The sequence below is a fragment of the Hydra vulgaris genome, chromosome 01 (assembly GCF_038396675.1).
Source record: "Hydra vulgaris chromosome 01, alternate assembly HydraT2T_AEP".
In the NCBI taxonomy this organism is placed as follows: Eukaryota; Metazoa; Cnidaria; class Hydrozoa; order Anthoathecata; family Hydridae; genus Hydra; species Hydra vulgaris.
In genome coordinates, this window is record NC_088920.1 from 25,052,036 (window position 1) to 25,077,500 (window position 25,465).

The 25,465-nt window shown below is 26.2% G+C and overlaps 1 protein-coding gene across 2 annotated transcripts in view; it reads right to left on the reverse strand.

Annotated features, from left to right (window-relative positions):
- The window catches only part of LOC100204300 (integrator complex subunit 10), a 46,134-nt gene that overhangs the window by 4,086 nt on the left and 16,583 nt on the right, over positions 1-25,465 (reverse strand). For both annotated transcript variants that reach the window (XR_010635755.1, XM_065787751.1), the window contains exons 8-20: positions 23,548-23,804; positions 14,905-15,044; positions 14,736-14,829; positions 13,573-13,609; positions 13,295-13,349; positions 6,808-6,897; positions 5,739-5,821; positions 5,618-5,656; positions 5,442-5,501; positions 4,028-4,124; positions 2,485-2,564; positions 1,692-1,860; positions 1,003-1,087 (exon numbers count right to left, since the gene is read on the reverse strand). Coding sequence is in view for 1 of the 2 variants with exons in the window: in XM_065787751.1 (XP_065643823.1) it covers positions 1,003-1,087; positions 1,692-1,860; positions 2,485-2,564; positions 4,028-4,124; positions 5,442-5,501; positions 5,618-5,656; positions 5,739-5,821; positions 6,808-6,897; positions 13,295-13,349; positions 13,573-13,609; positions 14,736-14,829; positions 14,905-15,044; positions 23,548-23,804 (1,286 nt within the window). In the remaining variant the exon portion in view is untranslated. The remainder of the gene's footprint in view (positions 1-1,002; positions 1,088-1,691; positions 1,861-2,484; positions 2,565-4,027; positions 4,125-5,441; positions 5,502-5,617; positions 5,657-5,738; positions 5,822-6,807; positions 6,898-13,294; positions 13,350-13,572; positions 13,610-14,735; positions 14,830-14,904; positions 15,045-23,547; positions 23,805-25,465) is intronic.

Below are 25,465 nucleotides of genomic sequence, written 5' to 3' on the forward strand. Positions count from 1 at the left end.
TCTCGCCTACCGCAGATCTAAATGAGAAGACTAAGTTACTTTAGTTAAGAAGAAGTGGCTTACTGAGATTTAAGCAATTGCTATTCTTAACTAATTTTATATTAATTGACAGATTTCAAATTTCATATAAAAGCATTTTAGTGTTTAAAAGTTATGACCATGTGGTTTCCAAGTTATGACCATGTGGTTTCCAAGTTATGACCATGTGGTTTCCACAAAACAGAAAATGGGAGAGAGAGGGGTATTAACTCTATTTCATCATAACTATTAAATACTACAACTATATAATAATATATCTTAAAGACTTCTTTTTGCTTTTGCTTTTGTATCATTAAAATTTTATGGCTTTAGATAAGGAAGTTTGAATAAATAAATTTAAACAACATATTATAATTGCAACTGATATTGATATTTTAATCTTATAAAGAATTCAAGTTAATTATTTAGTTATTTACAAAAAAAATTAATAAAACTAAACAAACTTACTAAATGACTCTTATAAAAAATATTCTTTAACACTGAATTTCAATCATTAAACCCTTTAAGAACTGTAAGAGACCCTAATTATCTGAGAACCTTAAGAGACACTAATTATTTGAGGACCTTAAGAGACACTAATTATTTGAGTGAAAGTAATACATTAAAAAAAAAAACTATAATTATTACTTACATTATTGTTTCAAAGAATAAACTTGTATTAATGTAAAAAAATTAAATTAAAAAATATTTCAATGCCTGGGTAGACAGTATGCATTATTTATAGTGGATGGGAAAATATGTTCCACTGCATTTTTTAATTAAAAAGTAAATTTTTAAAATAAAAACCAAAATATATGTATAAATTATATATAGCTCTAAAATTATAATTTTATTTAAAATAAAAAATTCATTAAAAAAATTAGTACTTTTTTCCAATGTTTAAGAACCTTACTTTTGACAAAGTTCTTCAACACTGAACGCAAATTTTAAATTTATATAAAAAAAACTTAAAGAAAAAAATACTTAGTAGTTTCTTCTGACAAAGACAACTCTAAGGAAACAGTCTCTGATGAATAAAGATATGCAAATTCTTCAAGAATGTCAATTTCTTATCAAAGGTTAAGGAAAACACAAGACTAAAGATCTAAAAAGCTAAAAAAAAAATTTTTTAATATTTAAGAACCCAAAAAAAGTTTGTGTTCATTATTAGTAAAATTTCTTGTTTTAAAAAAAGTCGATACCAGGAGCCATTTTTTATGTTTTTACGTTGTTTTTTTACGGTTTTTTTATGTTTGTAAGTGAAAAAAGTAAAAATAAAACAAAAAAACTAAAAAAAGGTTACAAAAAAATGCTAAAAACTATAAATAATTTATGAGTAAATAAATAATTTATTAGCATTATTTAAATATCAAATGAAATCAATTTCAACTTAAATGGTTTCTGGTCCTGTATTTAAAACACAACTATCATTTTACTTTTCTAAATAAAATCTTGTTGCAATGACCTTGTGACTACAAATTATTGACCTTGACTAACAAACGGAATGCAGTAAGTGTAACAAAGATTACAAACATATTTTTAAATTTTTGTTTGTGAGAATTATATCAAAAGCACTTAACATATATTTCATAACATAACATAACAAATATTTCAGAAAAGTGTATAACGGATCTTTATTACATAAAAAATTAAAAAAAAAAAGAAAAAGATACGTGTGATGTAGGTAAAAAACAATGGGTATTTAAAACCATTTTCTTTTACTTGCACAAGTTTAAGCAGATGCAAAAATATATCTTCATTCATTGGCCACATCAACTGGGAAAGAACAATCAAATGCCCAATTATGAAATCTTGATGTTCATCATCAACATTTAAAAGAGCCTTAAAGTAAAAATAATATAGTTAATAATGCATATATTGTCTGTCTATATATATACATACATACATATATATATATATATATATATATATATATATATATATATATATATATATATATATATATATATATATATATATATATATATATATATATATCTATATATATATATATATATATATATATATATATATATATATATATATATATATATATATATATATATATATATATATATATATATATATATATATATATATATATGAATTAAGGTAACCTAAAAGTGTTTGAGGTCGGCAAAAAAATTCCTGACCTCATTTCAATTTTTTATGGTAACCTCCTTGTGTCAGATTTTTTTGCCGCTTAATGCCGATCTCTAACAGTTTGAGGTTAGTAATTTATTGCCAACCACATTTTTCCTAATTCCAAGGGTTGTATATATATACACACACACACAGATATATATATATATATATATATATATATATTATATATATATATATATATATATATGTATATATATGTATATATATGTATATATATATATATATATATATATATATATATATATATATATATATATATATATATATATATATATATATATATATATATACAGATATTACCTTAAGTGATGCTGATATAACTTGAACAGCATATATCAGTACATCATTTGGACTACTAGAAAGCAGTAACAAACTTCTCCCTAAAAATAATTAAGATTGATATTTTAAAAATGTCAATGAAAACATAAATAAAGATTAAACTTTAACTTTCCAATCAAGTCATAACAGCAAGTTGTAACACCAAGTTGTAACAGCAAGTTGTAACAACAAGTTGTAGCACAAGCAACTTATATTTTTATTGTCTAAGAAACTAAAATTTTTCATATGATTTCATATATACAAAAAAATAAAAAAACATAGTAAATATTTAGTTTAATTTAGTTTTTTTCCTTAATGATACTTAATATTTTTTTTAAAGAAATGGAAAATGAATTCAACATTTGAATAGAATTGATTTGAATAGAAGAATTAAGTTTAAACAAAATTTACATGTGTTAATTATCTGATTATACTTTGTTATTTTACTTTATTTAAGTTTTAAAGGAAAAAGTCATCCCAGTTTTATAATATAAAATTTTATAGTCAGTAAATAATTTAATAACATTAGAAAGTAATGTAATAATGTAAATTTGTAAAAATGTAAATTTGTAAAAATGTAAAATTATTATTTTATTACATTGAACAAAATTTTTTCAAGTGTTTCTATGAAAGTATGCATATTAGTCCTTTTTTTGTTTTCCGGCTCCTAACCTACTTAAGTTCCTGCTCCTAACCTACTTAAGTTCCTGCTCCTAACCTACTTAAGTTCCAGCTCCTAACCTACTTAAGTTCCAGCTCCTAACCTACTTAAGTTCCAGCTCCTAACCTATTATTCCTTATTATAACTTATTACTCGTTATTATAAAATTTATTTTTTACCATTTACTGCAGTTCCTGCCAACATATTTCTTAACATTTTATTATACTCTTTATCTGCAATCAACATTGAAGTCAAAATATATAATTTATGAAAAAAATATTAAGGACTTAAGTTTAATTTAACCTATTATTCGTTATCATAAAATTTATTTTTTACCATTTACTGCAGTTCCTGTCAACATATTTCTTAACATTTTATTATACTCTTTATCTGCAATCAACATTGAAGTCAAAATATATAATTTATGAAAAAAATGTTAAGGACTTAAGTTTAATTTTTAAGTCCTTGCCAGATTTTTCATGAACCAAATGTATTTGACCCCAAGACAGGCCAGCGGGGACTTTAAAAATAATTAGAAGTAGAAATAAAGTAAATTTTTAAAATGATGTGCAAGGTTTTAAAAATAAATGAAATTTCTATTTACCAAATTTAGCTTAAACAATCTATTTAAACAAAAAAAGTTAAACAATTGCCATTTTAAAATTTCTTTTTTAGATTACTTCTACTAACCCTGATGGGTCAGGCTTATGGACTGATGGTTCCTGACAGGTCAGGCTTAGGATCTGATGATTCTAAATTAGAAACTTTTATTGATTTCTAAACAAGGGGCAGATATAAGTATAAGAGATTTCTTAAAGCAAAAAAACATTTATGTAGATTAATGCATATATTTGTATATCAAACCTTCTAGATTTTGGTACATTTTATCATCTATGTGGGTATCTTCAAATGCTGAAACATGCAATTGATTAACAGCATGAAGCACTGTTTCACATGCCATCTGGTGAAAAAAAATACATAATTCAATCATTGACTTAAATTTTAAAAACTCTTTGAAATAGATAAACTAGTCATTTAGAGAGTTCTCTAATGACCTTAGTGTAAATTTTCGTAAATTTGTTTTTCATTTTCCAATTGTTAAATTGAAAGTTAAATTGATTTATGCAAACTTTTGTTTTAATTACTATTATTTATTATAGTAATTAAAACAAAAGTAGTATAATTAGTATAAATAGTATAATTAGTATAATAAAATTGATTGATGCAAACTTTTGTTTTAATTACTTTAATTAATTAACTTATTTAGTATAATTAATTAAAGATAATAGTTTAATTAACAATTATTATTTAATCTTAAAACATCTTTTTTTTAATATATGCAACATCTTTTATTAACATATGCATCTTTTTTTTAATATATAAATCTTTTTTTAATATATGCATCTTCTATTATTGGATGAAAGAAACATTGATAATTCAAAATACTTTTGTTTGTTTCAACAGTGAAGCACTTCACAATGATTAACTCATTATGAGTTATTCATATACAACCAAGTTGATCAGACAATCAACTTGGCTGATATAAGATATAAATTTTTAAGATGTCATATTTGACATTGCCAATATGAAAGCTAAAAAAATTGCTCTGTAAATAAAAAAATAATTTTGTTTTTGTGCTGCATTTATTTTCAAATATATTTTTTCAAGAATAGGCCCCTAAATAATTTTTGAACCCTGCTCTCTAGACCTATAATCCGGCCTTGCATATAACTATTGATACATTTTTTATAAAAACAAACAAAAAAAGTTGCAAATTGCAAGTAATCTTTAAAGTTTAGATCATTAAAAAAAATGTTTAGATCATCAGAAAAAAACTTAAAAAAATTCACTTCACACGGTTTTACGTGGTTACGTTTTTTTGGTATTAACTTTTCTCAATCAAACAATATTTATAGAATTCAGCATAATAAAAAAATTTCAATATTTAAATAAACTATTTGTTTTAATTTAACCACTTTCCTAAATACTCCATAATTTAAAAAATACAAATAAAATCCTAAATAGTCCATAATTTAAAAAATAAAAATGTATCCATAAAGATTTAATCAGATTTTTATCTTTTATATTTACTATTTTTTGCTTTTTCGAAACCCTTGCAAATTTTAAACAAACGTGACCATTTTGATTATTGTTAAAATCTTAAAATAAAACTCACTTTATTTATTTATTTTATGTATAAAATATTAAGCAACTTAAATGCATTACAACAAAATAATTTATGCTTTCATTTTTAATGCAGTAAAAAACAAAAAAATACCTTGTGATACCCCGATGAAAAAAGAGCAGATGAGAGCTGAAGTGAATGTTTCATAGAAACCTGCAATTATGATTTTTATAATTATATAATTATTATAATCTAATTATAATTTGATATAAAATTACATAAAAATCTTTTAATAATTCTAAAATGCTTTATTCAAAAATTCTTAATACCTTATTTTTTAGTGCATTGATAATCATTGCATGTTTTCCCTAAACAAACAAAAAAAGCTTGAAAAAAAAAAGTTTTTCAAGAAAGAGTCAAATAATTTTCATTGTGATTGAAAACTTTTACTTGAAAGAGCAGTGCATCAATTTCAAAACTATCCGTCCATTTCCAATTATTCATTTTCCAATCAAGAGAAATTTGTTCATACTCTAAGAAATACAAAAACATTTTAATGACTCGAGTAGAAAACAACAACATACAACAATAATACAACACTGTTCAAAGTTTTTAATGATAATGATAAAACTGAGAATTTGAAGACCAGAAATATTTCCATGATCAGAAAAAAACAACATCTAGTATTATATTAGGTTTTAAGAAAAAAATCTGCAATCCATCATTATATGTTTTATGTATCTGTAACATACTTAAGAAAGGTCCAGATAACATAACAATGAACATTTTTTTTACTGGAAGTAACCTTGTTTAAAATTAATTAATTTAAAATTAATTTGTTTAAAAATTTATGCACATATAATAATGCAAACTTTTAATTCAAATAAAAAATTGAATTCTAGTCAAAAAATATATATATTTAATAGAAACGAAAAAATTTAATAGCTCAAAAAAATATATAATTAACAGATTTTACATGTTGTGGTCAAAGGGTTAACATGACTATCAAAGGGTTAACTTGTTAAATGGTAATTAGTTTATTTTACCCTCTTTAACCCTATGATTGTGCCGCACTTTAATGGAAAAGCCACATACGTGGCTTTTCAATTTAAGAGAGGTGAGCCACGATCACGGCTTTTAAAGTGATCATCAAAACTATGACTTTTGGCATTAAAATATTGGTGTTAGTAATTTATAAATGGTACCACTGAACAGTGCATAAATTTTTTTGATATATTACTTATATATGTTTTACTGTAAAAATGATTATTTTTATATATATATATATTTTTTTTTAAAGTTGAATTTCTTTAAATATCTTTTAATTTTATTGTCAAAAGGTTAACAGTCTTACCTGTTTTGAATACTATCTTAAGAAGATTTTATTGCCAAAAGGTTAACAGTCTCACCTGTTTTGAATACTATCTTAAGAAAATTTTATTGTCAAAAGGTAAACAGTCTCACCTGTTTTGAATACTATCTTAAAAAAATTTTATTGTCAAAAGGTTAACAGTCTTACCTGTTTTGAATACTATCTTAAGAAAATTTTGCGTATCAATAGCAACTTGTAAATATTCTCCAATATTTTCATTTACATGACCCATCAAGTCTGAAACAATAACAACAATAACAAAAATAATAACCACAATAGTAAAAATAACAACATTAACAATACATATTAAGATAATAATAAAAATAATAATAATATTAATAATAATAATCATGATAACAAACAGTATTTTGTAAGACAAAGTAAAAATATTATTTTTTTTTTTACATATAAAAAGTGGAATAAAATAGTTTGGAAGATTGAAAATGAGTCTTTTAGTTAATAAGAAAGTCTGTTTCAAATTTAAATTTTTATAGATGTCCATAAATTTTAATGTGGTATAAAAATGTCCATAAATATTAATGTGGTATAAATATGTCCATAAATATTATAACGATAATGAGTTGCTGTCTTCTATCTGTTCTTTACAATTGTCGTAAATCACTTTATATCATTTACAATGGTATACCAAGAGTAATTAAACTAACAACCCACTTAATCTAACTAACAGGGTTGATTAAATACCCACTTAAGGAAAAGCAGCAGTCCTTACATTGAATCCTGAAAGATACTTTTATACTTTTTTGCAAGGGTAGATTTTAATCAATTGTTAGAAACAAATTGTGTTCTGTCAGGTAAATAAATAGACAATTTTTTAAGGGGTATCTTAAATACCCCATCATAATGTTCTAATTTTTTTAATAGAATTAAAGTAAACTACTGTATCAAATGGTTGCGGTAAATCAACAAATAAATCACATGGAAAATATCTATTACTGAAAACTTTGCTAATTGATTCAGTCATTTTAATGAGAGGGTTGGTCTTAGATTGATTGGCACAAAATCCATACTGTTGTATGTAAAAAATTCTGAATTTCAAATCCAGGAAAGCATAGAGACTTTTAAGCAACACTTTTTTTAAGAGTTTACTTATATTAGAATGCAGAGAGATATACAACTAGAAAAATACCATTTTTACATTAATTGTTTATAATAATGAAAAGAGGCTTAGAAATAATGGGTGAGATAAGTTTATGAAAGCAGTTTTAAGCATAATTGTAATGACACAAGATATTCCATCTTCAGTCACAGGATTAATAAAGAACAATTTAGCATATGGAATGTTAAGAAACTTGTTTCTCCGCGCAGCAGCCTTGTTTGTCAAGGTTCATGTTTCGGAGTTATAGAGTTGAGAGAGGGTTATAACCACTATTAATTAGCCTCCTCATCTGCTCATCTGTAGTGGCCTTCTCCGCCTTGAGGAGGTGAATTATAAAAAAAAAAATTCCGAAGCACATCTCATTAGAGATGTGCTTCGGAATTATGGCTTTGCTAAGTAGTTTGTTTTGGATAGTAATAAAAAAGGTGTTAGATATATTAGAGACGCCATTATGATCAGTAATAATATTTTCATTCAATTTAAGTTTAAAAAAAATATTGTGTGAAAAAGGTCCATGTGACAACAAGAAAGTGAAAATATAAATGCCCTTCTGAAAAATTGTTGCTTACAGGATGAACGACAACAGATCTTATTAATTTTATTACCAGGTCTTATTAATTCCCTTAAGATTGTTAAGATTGTTATTAATTATGTTTTTTATAACTTTTATAACTTTTAGCACAACGATAGCGCACATTAATTTTGCTTTTAACTTTTTTTTTTGTGCTAATTTATCTTCCCGAAAAAAAATTGAAATTGGCTGAGAAGACAACAACAGTCAAGAAAGTACTTTAGCTGTGATTACAACTCTATCTTAACTCTATAATTTCAAAACACAAACCTTGACGAACAAGGCCACTGCACAGAGAAACAAGTTGAGCGCAATATTACTAGGAATGTGGGGATCAAACTCAGAACTTCTTGTTTATATAGTTCTAATACTACGGCAGCTTAAACTTAGTGTCCCACTTTCTGCATTACAGAAGCTCCATCAGTTGAAATGCGTACAATGCCCTCATTGTAAATCAACGTAGACCGTGTCAACGCTTTTTAAATTCAACACATTTTTTAAGTAAATACTTTAGCTGATTCAAGGCTCCAAAATTTATCCTTAACATTTAAATTTGAATATCTACAATTTTTCATTGACACCCACTCATTAATTGTCAAACTGAATTTGTATGTTTATTTGCCCAAATCAACTTGAGAAACTTACTTAAGAAATTATTTTCAGCATACAAACATCAGGGTACAATTTGTATTATCAAAATTTATGTACTAGTAACTAGTTTTAAATTTGTTTTTGTCTGATGATCTTGATTATCATTTTTAATATGGCCGGGTGTTTAAAAAATTTTTTAAAAGGACTGCTTCTACATTTTTAAGAATTATTTTTGTTTTTTTAATGTTTACTTTTATTATTGAAAAGTATATCTAATAACAATTTGCATGCATATTTTTATGTTATAAATTTGATTATTTATTTTCCAGTATTTATTAAGTATTGTAAAGAATTCCTTCATAATACTCAGGGTAAATAACTCATTGTGCATTTATGGTATTAAAAAGTTAATATTAAATTGAATATGACTAGATACATTTGCAAGTTATTTGTACAATATATAGAAATGATTTTAAAATATTTGGATTCAATTTTATATAAGGTATTTAGGACTAAGTTTCTGGAATTTAGTTAAATCAAAATTCCTTAGCATTTCTAATGTCTATGAGCTGCACACAGATGAGATGCACACAGATGAGATGCACACAGATGAGATGCACACAGATGAGATGCACACAGATAAGATGCACACAGTTGAGATGCACACAGATGAGATGCACACAGATGAGATGCACACAGATGAGATGCACACAGATGAGATGCACACAGATGAGATGCACACAGATGAGATGCACACAGATGAGATGCACACAGATGAGATGCACACAGATGAGATGCACACAGATGAGATGCACACAGATGAGATGCACACAGATGAGATGCACACAGATGAGATGCACACAGATGAGATGCACACAGATGAGATGCACACAGATGAGATGCACACAGATGAGATGCACACAGATGAGATTTAAAGTTGTAATTAGAGCTACACTGTTGGCAGATTTTTCTTTCAAACTGCAAACTGCAAACTTACTTTCTAAACAATCAATTACATTTAAATGCACTAAAACAAAAAAAAAGAGGGTACAACCAAGTCAAGTTACCCTATTAACTTAATTTGTTGATAATATAAAGGCCATGGTAACTTCCCAATAAAAATTAGGGAGAAGATGCATTATCTCATTCAAAGGTTTATACTTTCCTGAACTATAATCACTACATTAAGAAGTATCTATTTAATTAAGTTAGAGAAGAAAAAAACACATGTACATACATACATACATACATTAAAAACACTAAAATTCATTATAATAGTCACTAATGTTCACTAAAATCTAAAATAATAATTTTTTATGAAATGATGATTATTTTTGAAGTTTTTTTTTTAATTTCGCTTCTTTAGAGACCCAACAAGAGATACTTTTGAAAAACTTATTTCTCATTAATGTTAGGGACCCATTAAATGTTCAAGGGTCTTAGGGACCCCTAAAAATACTTTTTATTCAAAAAATTTTATATACATACATACATACATACATACATTACATACATACATACATACATACATACATACATACATACATACATACATATATACATTAAAAACACTAAAATTCATTATAATATTTACTAATGTTCACTAAAATCTAAAATAATAATTTTTTTATGAAATGATGATTATTTTTGAAGTTTTTCTTTAATTTCGCTTCTTTTGAGATCCAACAAGACATACAATGTTTAAGGGTCTTGGGGACCCCTAAAAATATTTTTTATTCAAAAAATTTTTAAAACCAGTGTTTTTTTATTATATAGAACACATTAAGTGGGTTTCTGCATATATTTTTCAAAAATATTGTTTTTTTGGGACACCCTAATATATATATATATATATATATATATATATATATATATATATATATATATATATATATATATATATATATATATATCTATGTATGTATGTATGTATGTATGTTAATATATATATATATATATATATATATATATATATATATATATATATATATATATATATATATATATATATGTATATATATATATATATATATATATATATATGTATGTATGTATGTATGTATGTATGTATGTATGTATGTATGTTAATATATATATATATATATATGTATGTATGTATGTATGTATGTAGAGATGTGAGTCGTGTTTTTGGTTCTTGTTTTTTTGCAAAAAAAACCCGTTTTTTTTGCCAAAAAAACAAACTGCTTCGTTTTTTGGTTTTTTGGTTTTTTTTTTAAATTACTCTTTTTCTTAGTTTAAACACTGAAATAATTTTAAAAATTTGTTTTTAGGTGTTATTTATTAAAGGAGAGTTTTCATTCTTTTATTTAACATATGATTTTATTAGAATTGCCTAAAGTTCTTCAAGTAGCAGATCCCCCCTCCTTTTTTTTTTTTTGTGTATTTTTTTAACTAACTACTTTAACACCTTTAACATTTAACATTTAAATAAATAGCACCTCAACAGTGTGTTTTTATTTATTAAAATTTTGTCATTCTCCTATTTAACATACAATTTATCTGTCTTGTTTCACAAGTTCTTCAAATGTTCATCAAATAACTTTAATAATTTTTCTTCAATAACTTACTTATATTAAGCTAAAATAAAATTTAAAAAATTATTTAAAGAAACATTTTTTTTATAAAATACAAAGACATCATAAGTAAAGGGTCTTTTTTTGTTGTTTTTTTTATGTAGATATGTTTTTTTATGTAGATATGTTTTTTTGAGTTCAAAACTATTTTTCCTTAACGTTAAAAACAAATTTTTCAAAAGAATGAATGAAAACTAATTATTGTAATTTGCAGAATGAATGAGAACTTTATAATTTACAAATGAAGTTTTTAATTTATAAATGAAGTAACACTGCAATGCAGAATTTATATGTATTGTATAAGTTTTGCATAGTTTTAATTTTTTTTTTAATTTTGCTATTTTATTTTATGCTTTTTTTTTTTTAGTTTAATTTCTGCAATTGCAAATAAATTAAATTTGTCAACATTTAATTTCAGAAAGCGGAAATAGTATTTTCAATCATGTTATAAATAATATTGCATAAGTGTGTTGTAGTATTTTTATTTTTTAATTTTATACCTTTATGTTAATAGTTTTGAAACATAAGATTATTAATGATGATATATTGTTGTTTTGAAAATATTTAATGTAACAGTTTATCATAACTTTTAATAAAGTAAATTTTCAGTGATACAATTATTATTAGTAGTTTTTTAATAATATTACTGAATTATAAAATTATTTTATAGCCATTATAAGGTATTGTAAGCATTAATTAAACAGTTTTCTAATCAAAATAGTCACATCATTTAGTTGTTTGATTAGAACATACTAATGAGTATTAATAATAGAGTAGTAGTCTGTGGCCTCACTGGGGGTAGAAAGAAAACATCTGTGAGCATTATATTTAAGCCAGCAAGCCAGGTGAGCAAAGCAGAAAGAGTTCAATGTTCTTTTTGCAATGATGTTACGTCGAAAAGTGAAATACGAATGGCCTTGCATATTAAGAAATGTAGAAAATGTCCAGTTGAAGTCAAACACAAATTTTTAAATGATGACACAGTCATGTCCCAATCTCATTTCTTCAGCTTTCTGCTACAAGTGCTGCTTGCGAAAGAAGTTTTAGCAGTTATGCAAATATTCACAGTGCCAAAAGAAACAGATTAACAAATGAAAGAGCAGCAAAATTAGTGTTTCTTTTGTTAGTGTTTTTCATCGCAAAATTTCAAACTTGAAGCAATGGATATCTGTGCAACACAATAACCAATTCTGCCTAAAGAACTAATAAATATTTCTGATAAATCTCACGAATCAATAAATGTTTCGGATGAAGAGTCACCTGAACAAGAATTTGAGTCACTTGACCAAGAATGTTGTTTTAGATTAAAAAAACTTAAAATAGAATTGTTTCTTATCAATTTTTGAATTCAAATTTTGAAAAGAACAAATAGTTTGTTAACCATTTTAGCAATAAAAAAATCATTAATTTAACTCTTTTGTGAACTCTGTTTATGCTTTAATAAATTAATTTTAATATAATCTAATATAGAATCTAAAATACTCAAACAAAACTAAATAGAAACATTTTAGATAAGTTGAAAACATTTTAAAAAAAGTTAAAAGTAAGTAAAAAAAAAACACTAAAAGGATCTGTAAAAACCAAAAAAACTCCAAAAAACCCAAAAAAAAACCTAAAAACCCAAAAAAAACACGTTTTTTTGGGTGAAAAAAACACGATAGCAAAAAAACACATTTTTTTGCATCTCTATATGTATGTATGTATGTATGCATGTATGTATGTATGTATATATATTTATATAGAATATTGATAGGAACATACCTGGATGAATAATAATAGGAACATCTTCACTTGAAGAATAATAATCAGAGTAAGACTAAAAACATTTTTAAAAACTAAAAAATTATTATATATTATTTTTAATCTTTTTATTTTAATATTTCTTCTAGCAAAGATTGTTAACTTTTTTTTTTTTTTGTAAACAAAATTTAAACATAAGTACAACTAAAAATGCAACAAATTTACAACAGTTATATTCTCTTTAAATCAATATAAATAAGTAATTTACTTTCAAATCAATTAAATTCTAGCAATCATACATTTGTATCATCTGACTTTTTCTTTTTCTTAGGTGTTCTAAACATTTAACATAACAATAAATAAGATTTTTAAACAAATAAATAATAAAAGTTTATTTAACTTATATTATTTAACAGAATTATAACAGAACATGATAATTTTGTTGACCACATCCCTTCTACATCTATCAGGCTGCCATAGACATAAACCTGTGTTCAAATCCTGCCTATGATGATGAATGATGGGTCTTGACTCTACTCGTAGATTTTTGCTTGCGCCTTCTTAAAAGTGGCTATGCAACTCCTCCTGTTATCTCCTAATGAGGATACAGCTCTTAAACACAGTTTAATGGTTCTGAGACCGGCTCTGTAAAGTCTAGCAAAGTAATTAAAGCACAACTAAAAAATATTAAATAAAAAAAACATCACCACCACCTAACTGTTTCAATCTATCTTTTACAAATACTAATGGTCTTTAAGTAACTTTCCATCAGTTAAATATCTCTTGCAAAATTCACCAGACTTCCTTGCTCTTTGTGAGACTTGTTTGAATTCAGCTGTTTCTTCTTTGGATCTTAGTGTTGATGGCTGCTATCAGTTGATTTGCAAAGACACTAATAGCCACATGGTTGGCTTGGGTATATACTTACACACCAATTCACCTATTTGTCAAGAGTTTAATCAAAGTAATGAAGCTCTTTCTCTTTATTCCTCTGCCAATATTGTTGTTATTGGTGACTTTAATGCTCATCACACTGAAAGGTTTAGCTCTTACAACACTGACTCAGCTGGCACTAACTTCTGCATTGTATTGGATGTAACTTCTGTATCTGGCTTATAACTTTTGTATTTCTTAATTTCTTTTGCATGTACTCAACTTTGTGACTAGTTTTTCTGACAACTCTAATCACTTTTCTTCAATCCTTAATATGTGTTTTGTCTCTGACAAGACACAAATCAAGGATTTGTGTCTCATAATTGAATGTTGTTAAAAATTTGTTAGAAATTTATAATTAAATAGACTTGTTAAAAATTTATAATTAAATAGATTTGTTAGAAATTTGTAATTGAAAAGGCTTGTTAGGAATGAATTTGTGAAAAATTGAAAAGACTTTCATAAAGAAACAAAAAGACAGAATATAAAAAAAATACAGGATAAATATTCAATGATGACCCTTTTTTACCTAACACCAGTTTTTTCTGTGGCTTCTTTAGAAGTCAAGTATCCAACATTATCAACCAAAATGCATTGAGTTTCAATGGAGCTTGGACTTGAAGCTGTGACGAAGAAATTTATGTGTCTATTTATTAGCCACCTTTAAATGAGCAAAAAAAACGAATATTTAAAGATACCTTTTTGATTACACTTGAGTATAATAGAACAATATTCAAGCATTGCAAAGATATGAAGCTGAAAGACTGCATAAAACAATCCCAAAGCATTTCGTACATCTCTGGTTTTACTCAAGGATTTCCATCGACTCTTTAGAGGTCTAAAAAAGGAATAATCTTTTATATAGCACATAAACATTCAAGTAGCACTTAAACACTTTAGTAGGATAAAGGGGGAGGCAGGGTATTAGTTTACCCCGTCAAAAAAAAAAGGTGTCATGCCATGTTGTAAGTGACACCCGCTGTGCAAATAAAAAAGTTAAAGAGTAGAGGAGGGAGGGGGTAAGTAACAATTTTTGTGATTAGAGAGAGAAACCCATTTCTTAGTTTTACTTGTCTTAATGTGAACATAATTCAAGACTAAGTCATAAGATTGCTTTTAGCATTTTAACTAATACGAAAACAACAACAACAAAAAACCAGAGCCTGAATTTTTCAGTAAACAAAAAAAAATATATATATATATATATGTATATATACACACACATATACATATATATACATACATATATTTATATAATACATATATAATGTGTGTATATATATATATATATATATATATATATATATATATATATATATATATATATATATATATATATATATATATGAATGAATTTAACAGGAATAAACCTTTATTTTATAAAAGATATGTAGATGATATTTTTGCATCATTTTACTCAAAAACCAATAGTACCATATTTCTAAATTCCAAACATCCTAATATCAAATTTACATGTTCATGTACAAAATGGTACTTTACCATTTTTGGATGTTTGCATTTAAAATAATCAGGAGTTGATCACTAATATTTATCATAAGGAGACATATACTGGTCTATTGACAAATTTTTTTAGCTTTACCTTAATTAGCTACAAACTTGGGCTAGTTAAAACTCTCATTGACTGTTTTAAAACTAATAATACCCAGTTTGGTTACCATAACGATATTAATAACCTAAAAACGGTCTTATTAAAAAATCAGTACCTAATTAAAATTATTGATAAATGTATAAACAACTGTTTAAATAAAAAATTTGGTACATCTAAATTCAACAATAACGAATCCTTTAAAGGAGAGCTTGCTTATAAAGTGGCAAAGGGCCCTGTTTGAATAAATAAGTCAAACATAATTCTTGAACTGTTTTGACTATTATGATGTTGATGTAATTAATTTTTTTTTAACTACTTGAAACTATTAAGTTTTTGTTTTTTTTAATGAGTTCTGAGACTGATGCATTTTGTTATTGCATTTTAATATCTTGTTAACCCTTTGTAATAGATTTTATTATAGATTTTTGTAATATAGTAATTAATTTGTATCCCTTATAAAAACAGTTTTTTAACGATTTTTGTAAATTTTACTGATGATGAACTATGTATATCAAACATTTTAAAAGTGTTGTTAATTTTATTCAAATATATATATATATATATATATATATATATATATATATATATATATATATATATATATATATATATATATATATATATATATATATATATATATATATATGTATATATATATATGAAAAAAAAAGAAGAAACAAAGGTTACACTAATTTTGTTTCAAATGGGTAAAACACTGCTGTTATGTTTTGAATTAACAAAACAATTTCAAATCTTTTCAATGAAATTTCAAGCCATGCTTTGATATTAAAATTTAAAAAGTGTTTTATATTGTACTCTACTTATTGTGATTTAATAATAGTATACTCTTTTGAGAATACTTTAGTTAGATACAACAGAGTACATTTGCAACCAATCAAATAACTGCTGCAGATACTGTAATGTATAGTTTACACTGCAGAGTTTATTTTTAAACAAATCAGATTGCTACTTTAAGTAGTGAGGAACCAATTATATTTTCCAATTTATCATTCCCTGCAAAGTATGATTTACATTAGAAAGTTTTGTAGAATAACTTTTTCATCCACTGCAAAGCATAGTTTTCGATGTAAACTTTTAAAAACATATATTTTCTAACAAAAATAAAAAAATTGTCAGATTTATGTTTTGCGGTTGGTAGACGCCAATACTTATATTTTTTATCCCCGTCAGTTCCAGCACTTGATGGGATTTAGATCCCCGCCTCTGGAACATAAACACTAGAGTAGCACTTAAACACTTAAGCAGGACATAAACAATAAAACTTTTAATAAAAGTTATTCTATATGATATACCCTCACTAATAATGATTTCACTAAACTATTTGTCATTGTTTTTGTTTTTTTTGAAGTTTATTCTAAAAAATACTAAAAACAATTAATTCAAGTAGTTAAATTAAATAACTTGTAATTTTTAATGAAAAAATCATGGTTTCCATGGCTTCCATGGTTTGTTGCAGCTTCCATGGTTCGTTGCAGTTTCCATGGTTTGTTGCAGTTTAATAGTTATTTGTCACCATTTTGAACTAGTCTATATGTTGAAAGCTATTGAAGTTTATTTTGGATGCCATGTGATTTATATGCTGGATGGATAAATGCTGTGTGATTTATATAATTGAATCGATGGATACCATGTGATTTATATAATTCATGAAATATTTATAGTATTGAAATAACACCTGATGACTAAAAAATGAGACAACTTTAAAATTGTTATTATAGCCATAGTTACATAGCTATCAAATTTAATTTAAAATAAATTTATAAACAATTATATGATACTTTAAAAAAAATGTTTATTAATTTTCAATAACATCATTAAAAGCAATTCGACCTAGACGAACTGAAGTCATTGAGGCATAATGTTTTGCCACTTCCGGATCCATTTTGTTAAGACAATTCACGATACGCCATTTGAGTTAAAAATGCTTGTTGCTTGCCAATTATCCTAGTAGACTAAGCATTTTAACTGACCCCAAAAGTCCTCAATTGCTCGATCTTCTGGTACATTGGGTGGATTTTTTACCTTTGGCAGGTATTTGATGTTATTGGCATCGAGATAAGAAACCACTTCATTTGCATAGTGCAAGCTAGCTAAATATGGCCAGAACAAGTACTCTTCATTTTTATAATGTTCATCAATGAAGGGTATTAACTGGTTGCAGAGACATCTGATGTATGCTTGTTTGCCTGACCACTTTCAAAAAACATTGGTTTTGAAGTCCCTTTGGGCGATATAATCAAAGAGACTAGCACCTTTTCCTCGTACTTCTTCTTTCTTTTGAATTTTACGTCGCTAGTTGTAAATGACACATCGCTAGAATAGAAGCCATAATTGCCAGCCAATGTTGTATTTGCATATGTGAAATATGATTCGTCATCCAAGACAAAATCAAAATTCCTAAAATTGCAATATATATGCAGACATAAAGGTTTGAATCAAGCTAGTTGGCTTTCGCTTCGATGTGGAATCTTTTTCTTCTTGTAATATCTAATATGTGTTGTCTTTTTTTTAGAATTTTAGATATATACGATTGGTCACAATCGAATCTTCGAGCTACTTGACGTTGTGAAACACCGTGATGATGATCAAATGCCTTTTTCAATTGGTCTATGTGCTTTTTGTCCATTTTTTTGCCTTTGGACTGCTTCCTTTTTTTTGTTGATGACCTAAATTGTCTACACGTTCTAGAGCATGATATATGGTCACTTTCGATGCTCATTCATCTAGAAAGTGTTTTACTGTGAAGATTTTTGGCTTTTCCAGATGCGAATTTCTAAATTCGCAAATGTGTTTTCTTAGGTCTTCTTGCAAACTTGTTTTATACGGAGCCATTTTAATTAATATTTTAAAACTATAATATAATTTTAATAGAGTATTAAATTCCCTATAAATATATTAATTTATTTCAATTGTATGATTATGAATAGCATACATAAATTGATTTAAATTTTGTCTCATTTATTAGTCATCAGGTGTTACTTTTTTTTTATTGCTTTTAAATTAGTCAATTACAATCTAGCTTATAAAATATTAATCCATGCAAGAAAAAAGTAAAAATTTCTTAAATATCATCTTCGGTCTGTTACTTTTTTATTAAGCTCTGTCACTATATCAAATAACTGCTGCAGATGCTGTAATGTGTAGTTTACACTGCAGAGTTTATTTTTAAACAAATCAGATTGCTACTTTTAGTAGTGAGGAACCAATTATATTTTCTAATTTATCATTCTCTGCAAAGTATGATTTACATTAGAAAGTTTTGTAGAATAACTTTTTCATCCTCTGCAAAGCATAGTTTTCAATGTAAACTTTTAAAAATATATATTTTCCTACAAAAATAAAAAAAATCGCCACAATATTTTCTCTCCACCACATTGTTCACTTTGATACTATCAGGTAATAAATCAAAATGTTTCTTTAAAAAAGTTGCTCTTTCAAAGCGTTTGGTTTTATAAACATTAAAAAAAAGAGTTTTGTTTCTTCTATTTCTAATTTTTTGAATATTAAATCAAAAAATTAAAAGAAAAAAAACTGTTAAAAGGTTTTTTCAGCCAAATATTATAATTATAATTTTTGCAATTTTTATGCTAATTTTAATAACTATCGTCGTAGTTATAAATATTTTTATAAATAATTTTTCCAATACTTTTATCATTAGTTATTATTTAGATACTATTTATAGTTATTATTTGTAATGTTTTTTTAGTTATATTATAATTGTTTTTTTTATTATTATTATTGTTATTAATTAATATTACCATTATTTACTATTGCTTTATTTTATTTATTTTTTTAATTTTCCTTGTTTATTCATTTTTTTTAGGTGTCACTCTATTGACTAGTTTTTAACTATATGAGTAACACTGAACTATACGAGTGACACCAAACTATACGAGTGATACTGAACTATATGAGTGAGACCAAACTATACAAGTGACACCGAACTATACGAGTGACACTGAACTATACGAGTGGCACCATATTTTATGGTAAATTAATAGGACAAAAAAATGTGTTTCAGGGAAAAATAAACTTGAAATAAACTTAAAAGAAACTTAATTCTATTATACAACTCTTATTTATTTCAATTTGTTTGTTTTTATGTTCAACTTATTTTTATGTTCACAACAATTTATTTTTTATTTAAAAATAAATATTTTAAACTTGGTAACACTGCATTTTTTGCATTAATTTTATAAAAGTCCTCTGGCAAGGAAAAAAACCCTTTCGATGGAGAAACATGCCTCAAAACCGAAAAAGTACACATTTAACTAGAAATATGGACACTCCAATCTCATTAAAAATGTAAATAAACAAAAATCTATTTTCAAACACTATTTTCAAAGACTTTTCTATTTTTCTTAACATGAATGTAAAGAATGTGAAAAATGTGAAGAATGTTTGTTTGTGTTTTAATTCTCATGTTTTTGAACCTTGACATTTTTTTTCATTGTTTTATAAAATTTTCATTGTTTTTTGTGACAATCAAACTTGATCAGCCAGAATTTGTGACAATTAAAAATTGATCAGCCAGAATTTGCGACTATCAAACTTGATCAGCCAGAATTTATGACAATCAAACTTGATTAGTCAGAATTGCTTTCTGGAAATCTATACTTTATTTTTAAAAAATTGAGGATCATTGATTGTTGAAAAAATGTTGTTTACTTGAGCACTGATAACCCTTACTGGGATAAATTGATTTGAATACCCTGTGAAGTTTAATTGTTATTTATAAACTTTGGCATATATATAATTCTGACATATATAAAATTCGCTGAATGGTCACACACGAGCAGTGAACGCCTGAGGGAAGAAATTAAGTACATTAGAATAAAGGAGAATTATTTTTCAAACAAAGCATATTTTGACAGTTGTCAAGACAAAAATAAAGATTAATAGAGGAATATTTAAAATAAGACAGACAATGCACCTAAACAGTACTAACAATAATAATAAAAAATAAATTGTTATATAAATACTAATATGAAATAAGATAAACAAAAAATATATCACCAAACAAAAAATAAATAAAACAAAAAATACATTAAAAAATAAAAAGTATGCATACAACAATGAAAGGCCTAAGAATGGAAAAAAACATTAATGCCAATGTATAAACATAATTTGTGTAGCGATTAAGTAATAAACATCTTCTCAGAGTCGCGTCTATTATTACTGGCGTTTCGATGAGGATCAGCACTTATAACTAGTTTATCCCGTCAGACAAATGTCATCGCCACTTATGCTTTACCCCGCGACTTACGCCTATTCCATACTGCAGTAAAAAAGGATTCACTACAAATAGCCAAAACCCAACCAAACCCAAATTTGTAAAGCACTAATATTTTTTTGATGATATGAAAAGTGTTAATCTACTGCACAATATAAGTAAAAATAGTTAAATAAATCACTTACCATACCAGTAGAAAAAACTACGCACAATAAATTAAAATTCAAATAAAAACGCCAGAAACAAAACTAAAAACAACTAAAGTGTGTAAACAGAAAATGCTAATAAATTTTCCTTAAGACCATTCAAACCACATAGGTACTTCCAGCACAAATAAACCAAAAACACATAAATGGCAATATATCCTATTAAAAACCCTTTTAAAATGAAATAAAACATAATAGAGTATTCAAAAAACTCTAACGTTGTCATAGATATTTCATTTGAATTTTGTTAACCAATCTAAAGTTTTAAGAAAATGAAACAACACGCGCAACTTAAAATCATAACTAAAAATCAAGTATATTAGTAAGTAGAAAAAAACATATATATATCGCCTGCAAAAATGTAAAGATTTAAACATGTAGTGAAGGATATAAGAAATTCTCTGAATAATAATAAAAGACGAAAATTGTGTCTGTGAAAATTAAAATAAAGCCGAGTAATGAACGTACGATAATATAGCACAAAAGCTCCTTGATAACAGCAACAACATGAAAATCAGCGGATAAATCATACACCAAAGAATATTGTAATAAGATCAACTAAATACTAAAATAAGACCAGATAAATTTAAGCCAAATGAGTGGTTAAAAAATTATTTTGGGTGATAAAGCAATGATATTAGTCGTCATATAAAAACGATGTAAGAGGCGGGAAAAATATTGTTTAAGAAGTAAAGTCTTCGCTACGGTCCGAATTAAAGGTAACTTTGAGACCATATCTAAATCGAAGTTTCCGAAAAAGTAAAGCTTTCTCTACGGTCTGAATTAAACGTAATTTTGAGACCATAACAAAAACAAAAAGACGTCCATCAACAAAACATGTCGATAGCCGCTAGTCAAAAAGATACGCTCTTATATATATTTATATGAATCCTAAAATGAAAAAACAATCACACATGATAACCACATATACATAACATACAAATTGGCATTTAACATTCCAACCACACACTATATATTAAAAGAAAATATTACCTAAATAAGAATGAGTTCAAACAAAGATAGTTTATCATATAAAAGAACAAAAAGCATGCAAAAGATGTAAAAAGGCTATATGTGCATAAGGTTGTATAGGTGTAATGTGTAAGTCCGAGCTGTCTATGTCGTACAGTAGAGTCTTGTGTTGTTAGTAACCAGGGTAAAAGATTTATCTCTTAACTACACCAAGCCAGCCCAGTCATACCCCAGAAAACCATGATGGATTAAACACCTATGCATGGATTTATAACTGATTTATGACTGAAAAACTAGCCCATGCGTCTTCCAGAGACAAACAACTTCTTCCGCGGTGACAGTAATTGTGATTTGGAAAATAGTCGTGCTCGATGACCGTAACACTAACCCTTACGGGCTAGGCCCAATATTATTTATAAACTTTGGCATATATATAATTCTGACATATATAAAATTCGCCGAATGGTCACACACGAGCAGTGAACGCCTGAGGGAAGAAATTAAGTACATTAGAATAAAGGAGAATTATTTTTCAAACAAAGCATATTTTGACAGTTGTCAAGACAAAAATAAAGATTAATAGAGGAATATTTAAAATAAGACAGACAATGCACCTAAACAGTACTAACAATAATAATAAAAAATAAATTGTTATATAAATACTAATATGAAATAAGATAAACAAAAAATATATCACCAAACAAAAAATAAATAAAACAAAAAATACATTAAAAAATAAAAAGTATGCATACAACAATGAAAGGCCTAAGAATGGAAAAAAACATTAATGCCAATGTGTAAACATAATTTGTGTAGCGATTAAGTAATAAACATCTCCTCAGAGTCGCGTCTATTATTACTGGCGCATTTTTTTTCATTGTTTTATAATATATATTATAATATGTTGTTTATTTGAGCACTGATAACCCTTACTTGGGATAAATTGATTTGAATACCCTGTGAAGTTCAATTGTTTTATAAAAGAAACTTTTAAATAAAAAAGTTATTTGCGCTACATAGATTCATAAACATTTAAAATAGTTATTTGCAAATCTGTCAGATGATAGTTGTTCCAAGAAAGATAGTATATAAGTTTAATTAAATGAATTTTGATTTAAATGCTTTTAAACGGGTAATTAAAATGCTTTAATTAGCCGTTCAAAAATAACTTCAAAAACTTATAATTTAAAATAACTTAAATAACTATTATTACTTTTCTTGTTAATAATAATAAATAATTGTTAATAATAATGTTAATAACCAGAACACAAATAACCATAATAATATTATTTTTTCCTACCTATTTTTCGAAGGATCAACTTTGTCTTTAAACTTTAGAACGTTACTCCAACCAAGCTTTGTTGCAAAACATACAAAGTTCTCATGCAACAAGCTCCAACTTGATATCGATTCATCTAATTCAAATTCTTCTTTAAATGAAGTATCATTTGCACAAGGAAGAACAGATGCTTTTTTAATAGCATATGCCACAAAAAACTGCATTGTCATATTCAAATAACTTATCATTTGATCTTCACTTACAATAAAGCAATCCGCCTAAAATAAACAAAATGCTTATGTAATGCTTATGTAATTGTAAGAGTATATGCTGTAACTAATGCCAGGTTTGGATGAAAATGCAACTTTTTTCAACAAACAAAAAAAATTTGAAATTTCAAATTTTGAATTCTTTGAGAAAGCCTTGCTACAACAATAAAAAAATATTGTCTGAGATTTTTCCTTTAGAATTTCTCTCTGTATCATGATTACTTTTATTGAATAACTTATTCAATATAGAGTAATTTATAGCACATGTTTTAGAATTGTCCAAAAGTATGTGTCATGTGTCAGGAATTAATATTTTTTTCTTTCTTTGCTGTAGTTTTTTCATTTTCTGGTAAAGTTAAATAATTCAAGTGAATCAAATCAAGAAGTATCAAGGTGATCAAGTGAAGCTAAAAAGTAAAGTGCTATAAGAAGTCACAGAATAGTCAGAGATTTTAAACCTAATTTTACAACAAAAAGGTAAACTCTAACTATATGCCCAGACCAAGCATGTGACTATTAGTGTCTTTGTAAATCAAAAGATAATAGCCATCTACACTGAGATCTAAATTTTTCTAACAAGAGCAGATAGACCTGGTAAATTTTGTAAGAGATAAAATTCAACAGAAGAAACTTAAAATTATAACTATTTGTAAAAGATAAATCAAAATATAACAATAATGACTTTCTATGTTTAACTGTAGTGTGTGACACCCTATTGTAGTGTAGACAACCTAAGCAATAAGCTCGGACTTGCCCCTGCTAATCAAATCAAAATCATAAAAAGACTCATTATATGGCCTCAACAATCCATAACAAAAGGACAAAAAAGGACACCATCCATGTGCAATATAACACTGTTAATATTTTGATATTTTAAAGCTATTGATAGAATCTCTCTAAAAGCTACAATAGAGTTCAGGAAATGTTAAACTGAGCTGTACACTCATTTGAAGATAACATAAAGAGTTGCATAGCCACTATCAAACAGGCACAAGCAAAAACTCATAAATCAAGAAGACCCAGGGTTCATCATCCTAGGCAGGAAGTATAGTAATATAGGTTTACACCTAAACCAGCCTATTAGATAAAAGAATGGAGGGAAAAGCTGGTCAACAGAAATTTGCTGCTTATTTATAAAATCTTTACCTAGGAAGAGGCCTTCAACAAAACATTAGCTGGATGCAGTTAATAATTACTGGAAATTAGTATTTTTATTGAGACACAATTTCTATCATTAACTTAACTAAGGATCCTGAGACAGGGGCTATTTAGGTCAAGATTAACTTTTCCTAGCATTTGCCTAGAAAAACAGGTCTCACAAAGCAGTATAACTTGTCACATTTTGTCCTTTTTACCAATTATACAATAGTGGTGTAGTGGTACAGTGCTTGCTTCACAAGCAAGGAGTTCCAAGCTTGATTCCCACCATGGTAGTACAACACTCAACTTGTTTCTATGCGCAGGGGCCTTGTTTGTCAAGGTTCATGTTTTAAAGTTTAAGAGTTGAGAGAGGGTTGTAATCACAAAAAGTCATCCTTAGACTACTTTAATTATGTACTTTTAATTATGCCACCTCAACTGTAGTAACCCTCTCGGCCTTGGGGAGGTGAATAAAATTTAAAACATTTTAAAAAGCATATAAAAAGGGTGATCATAATAATTCTAATTTT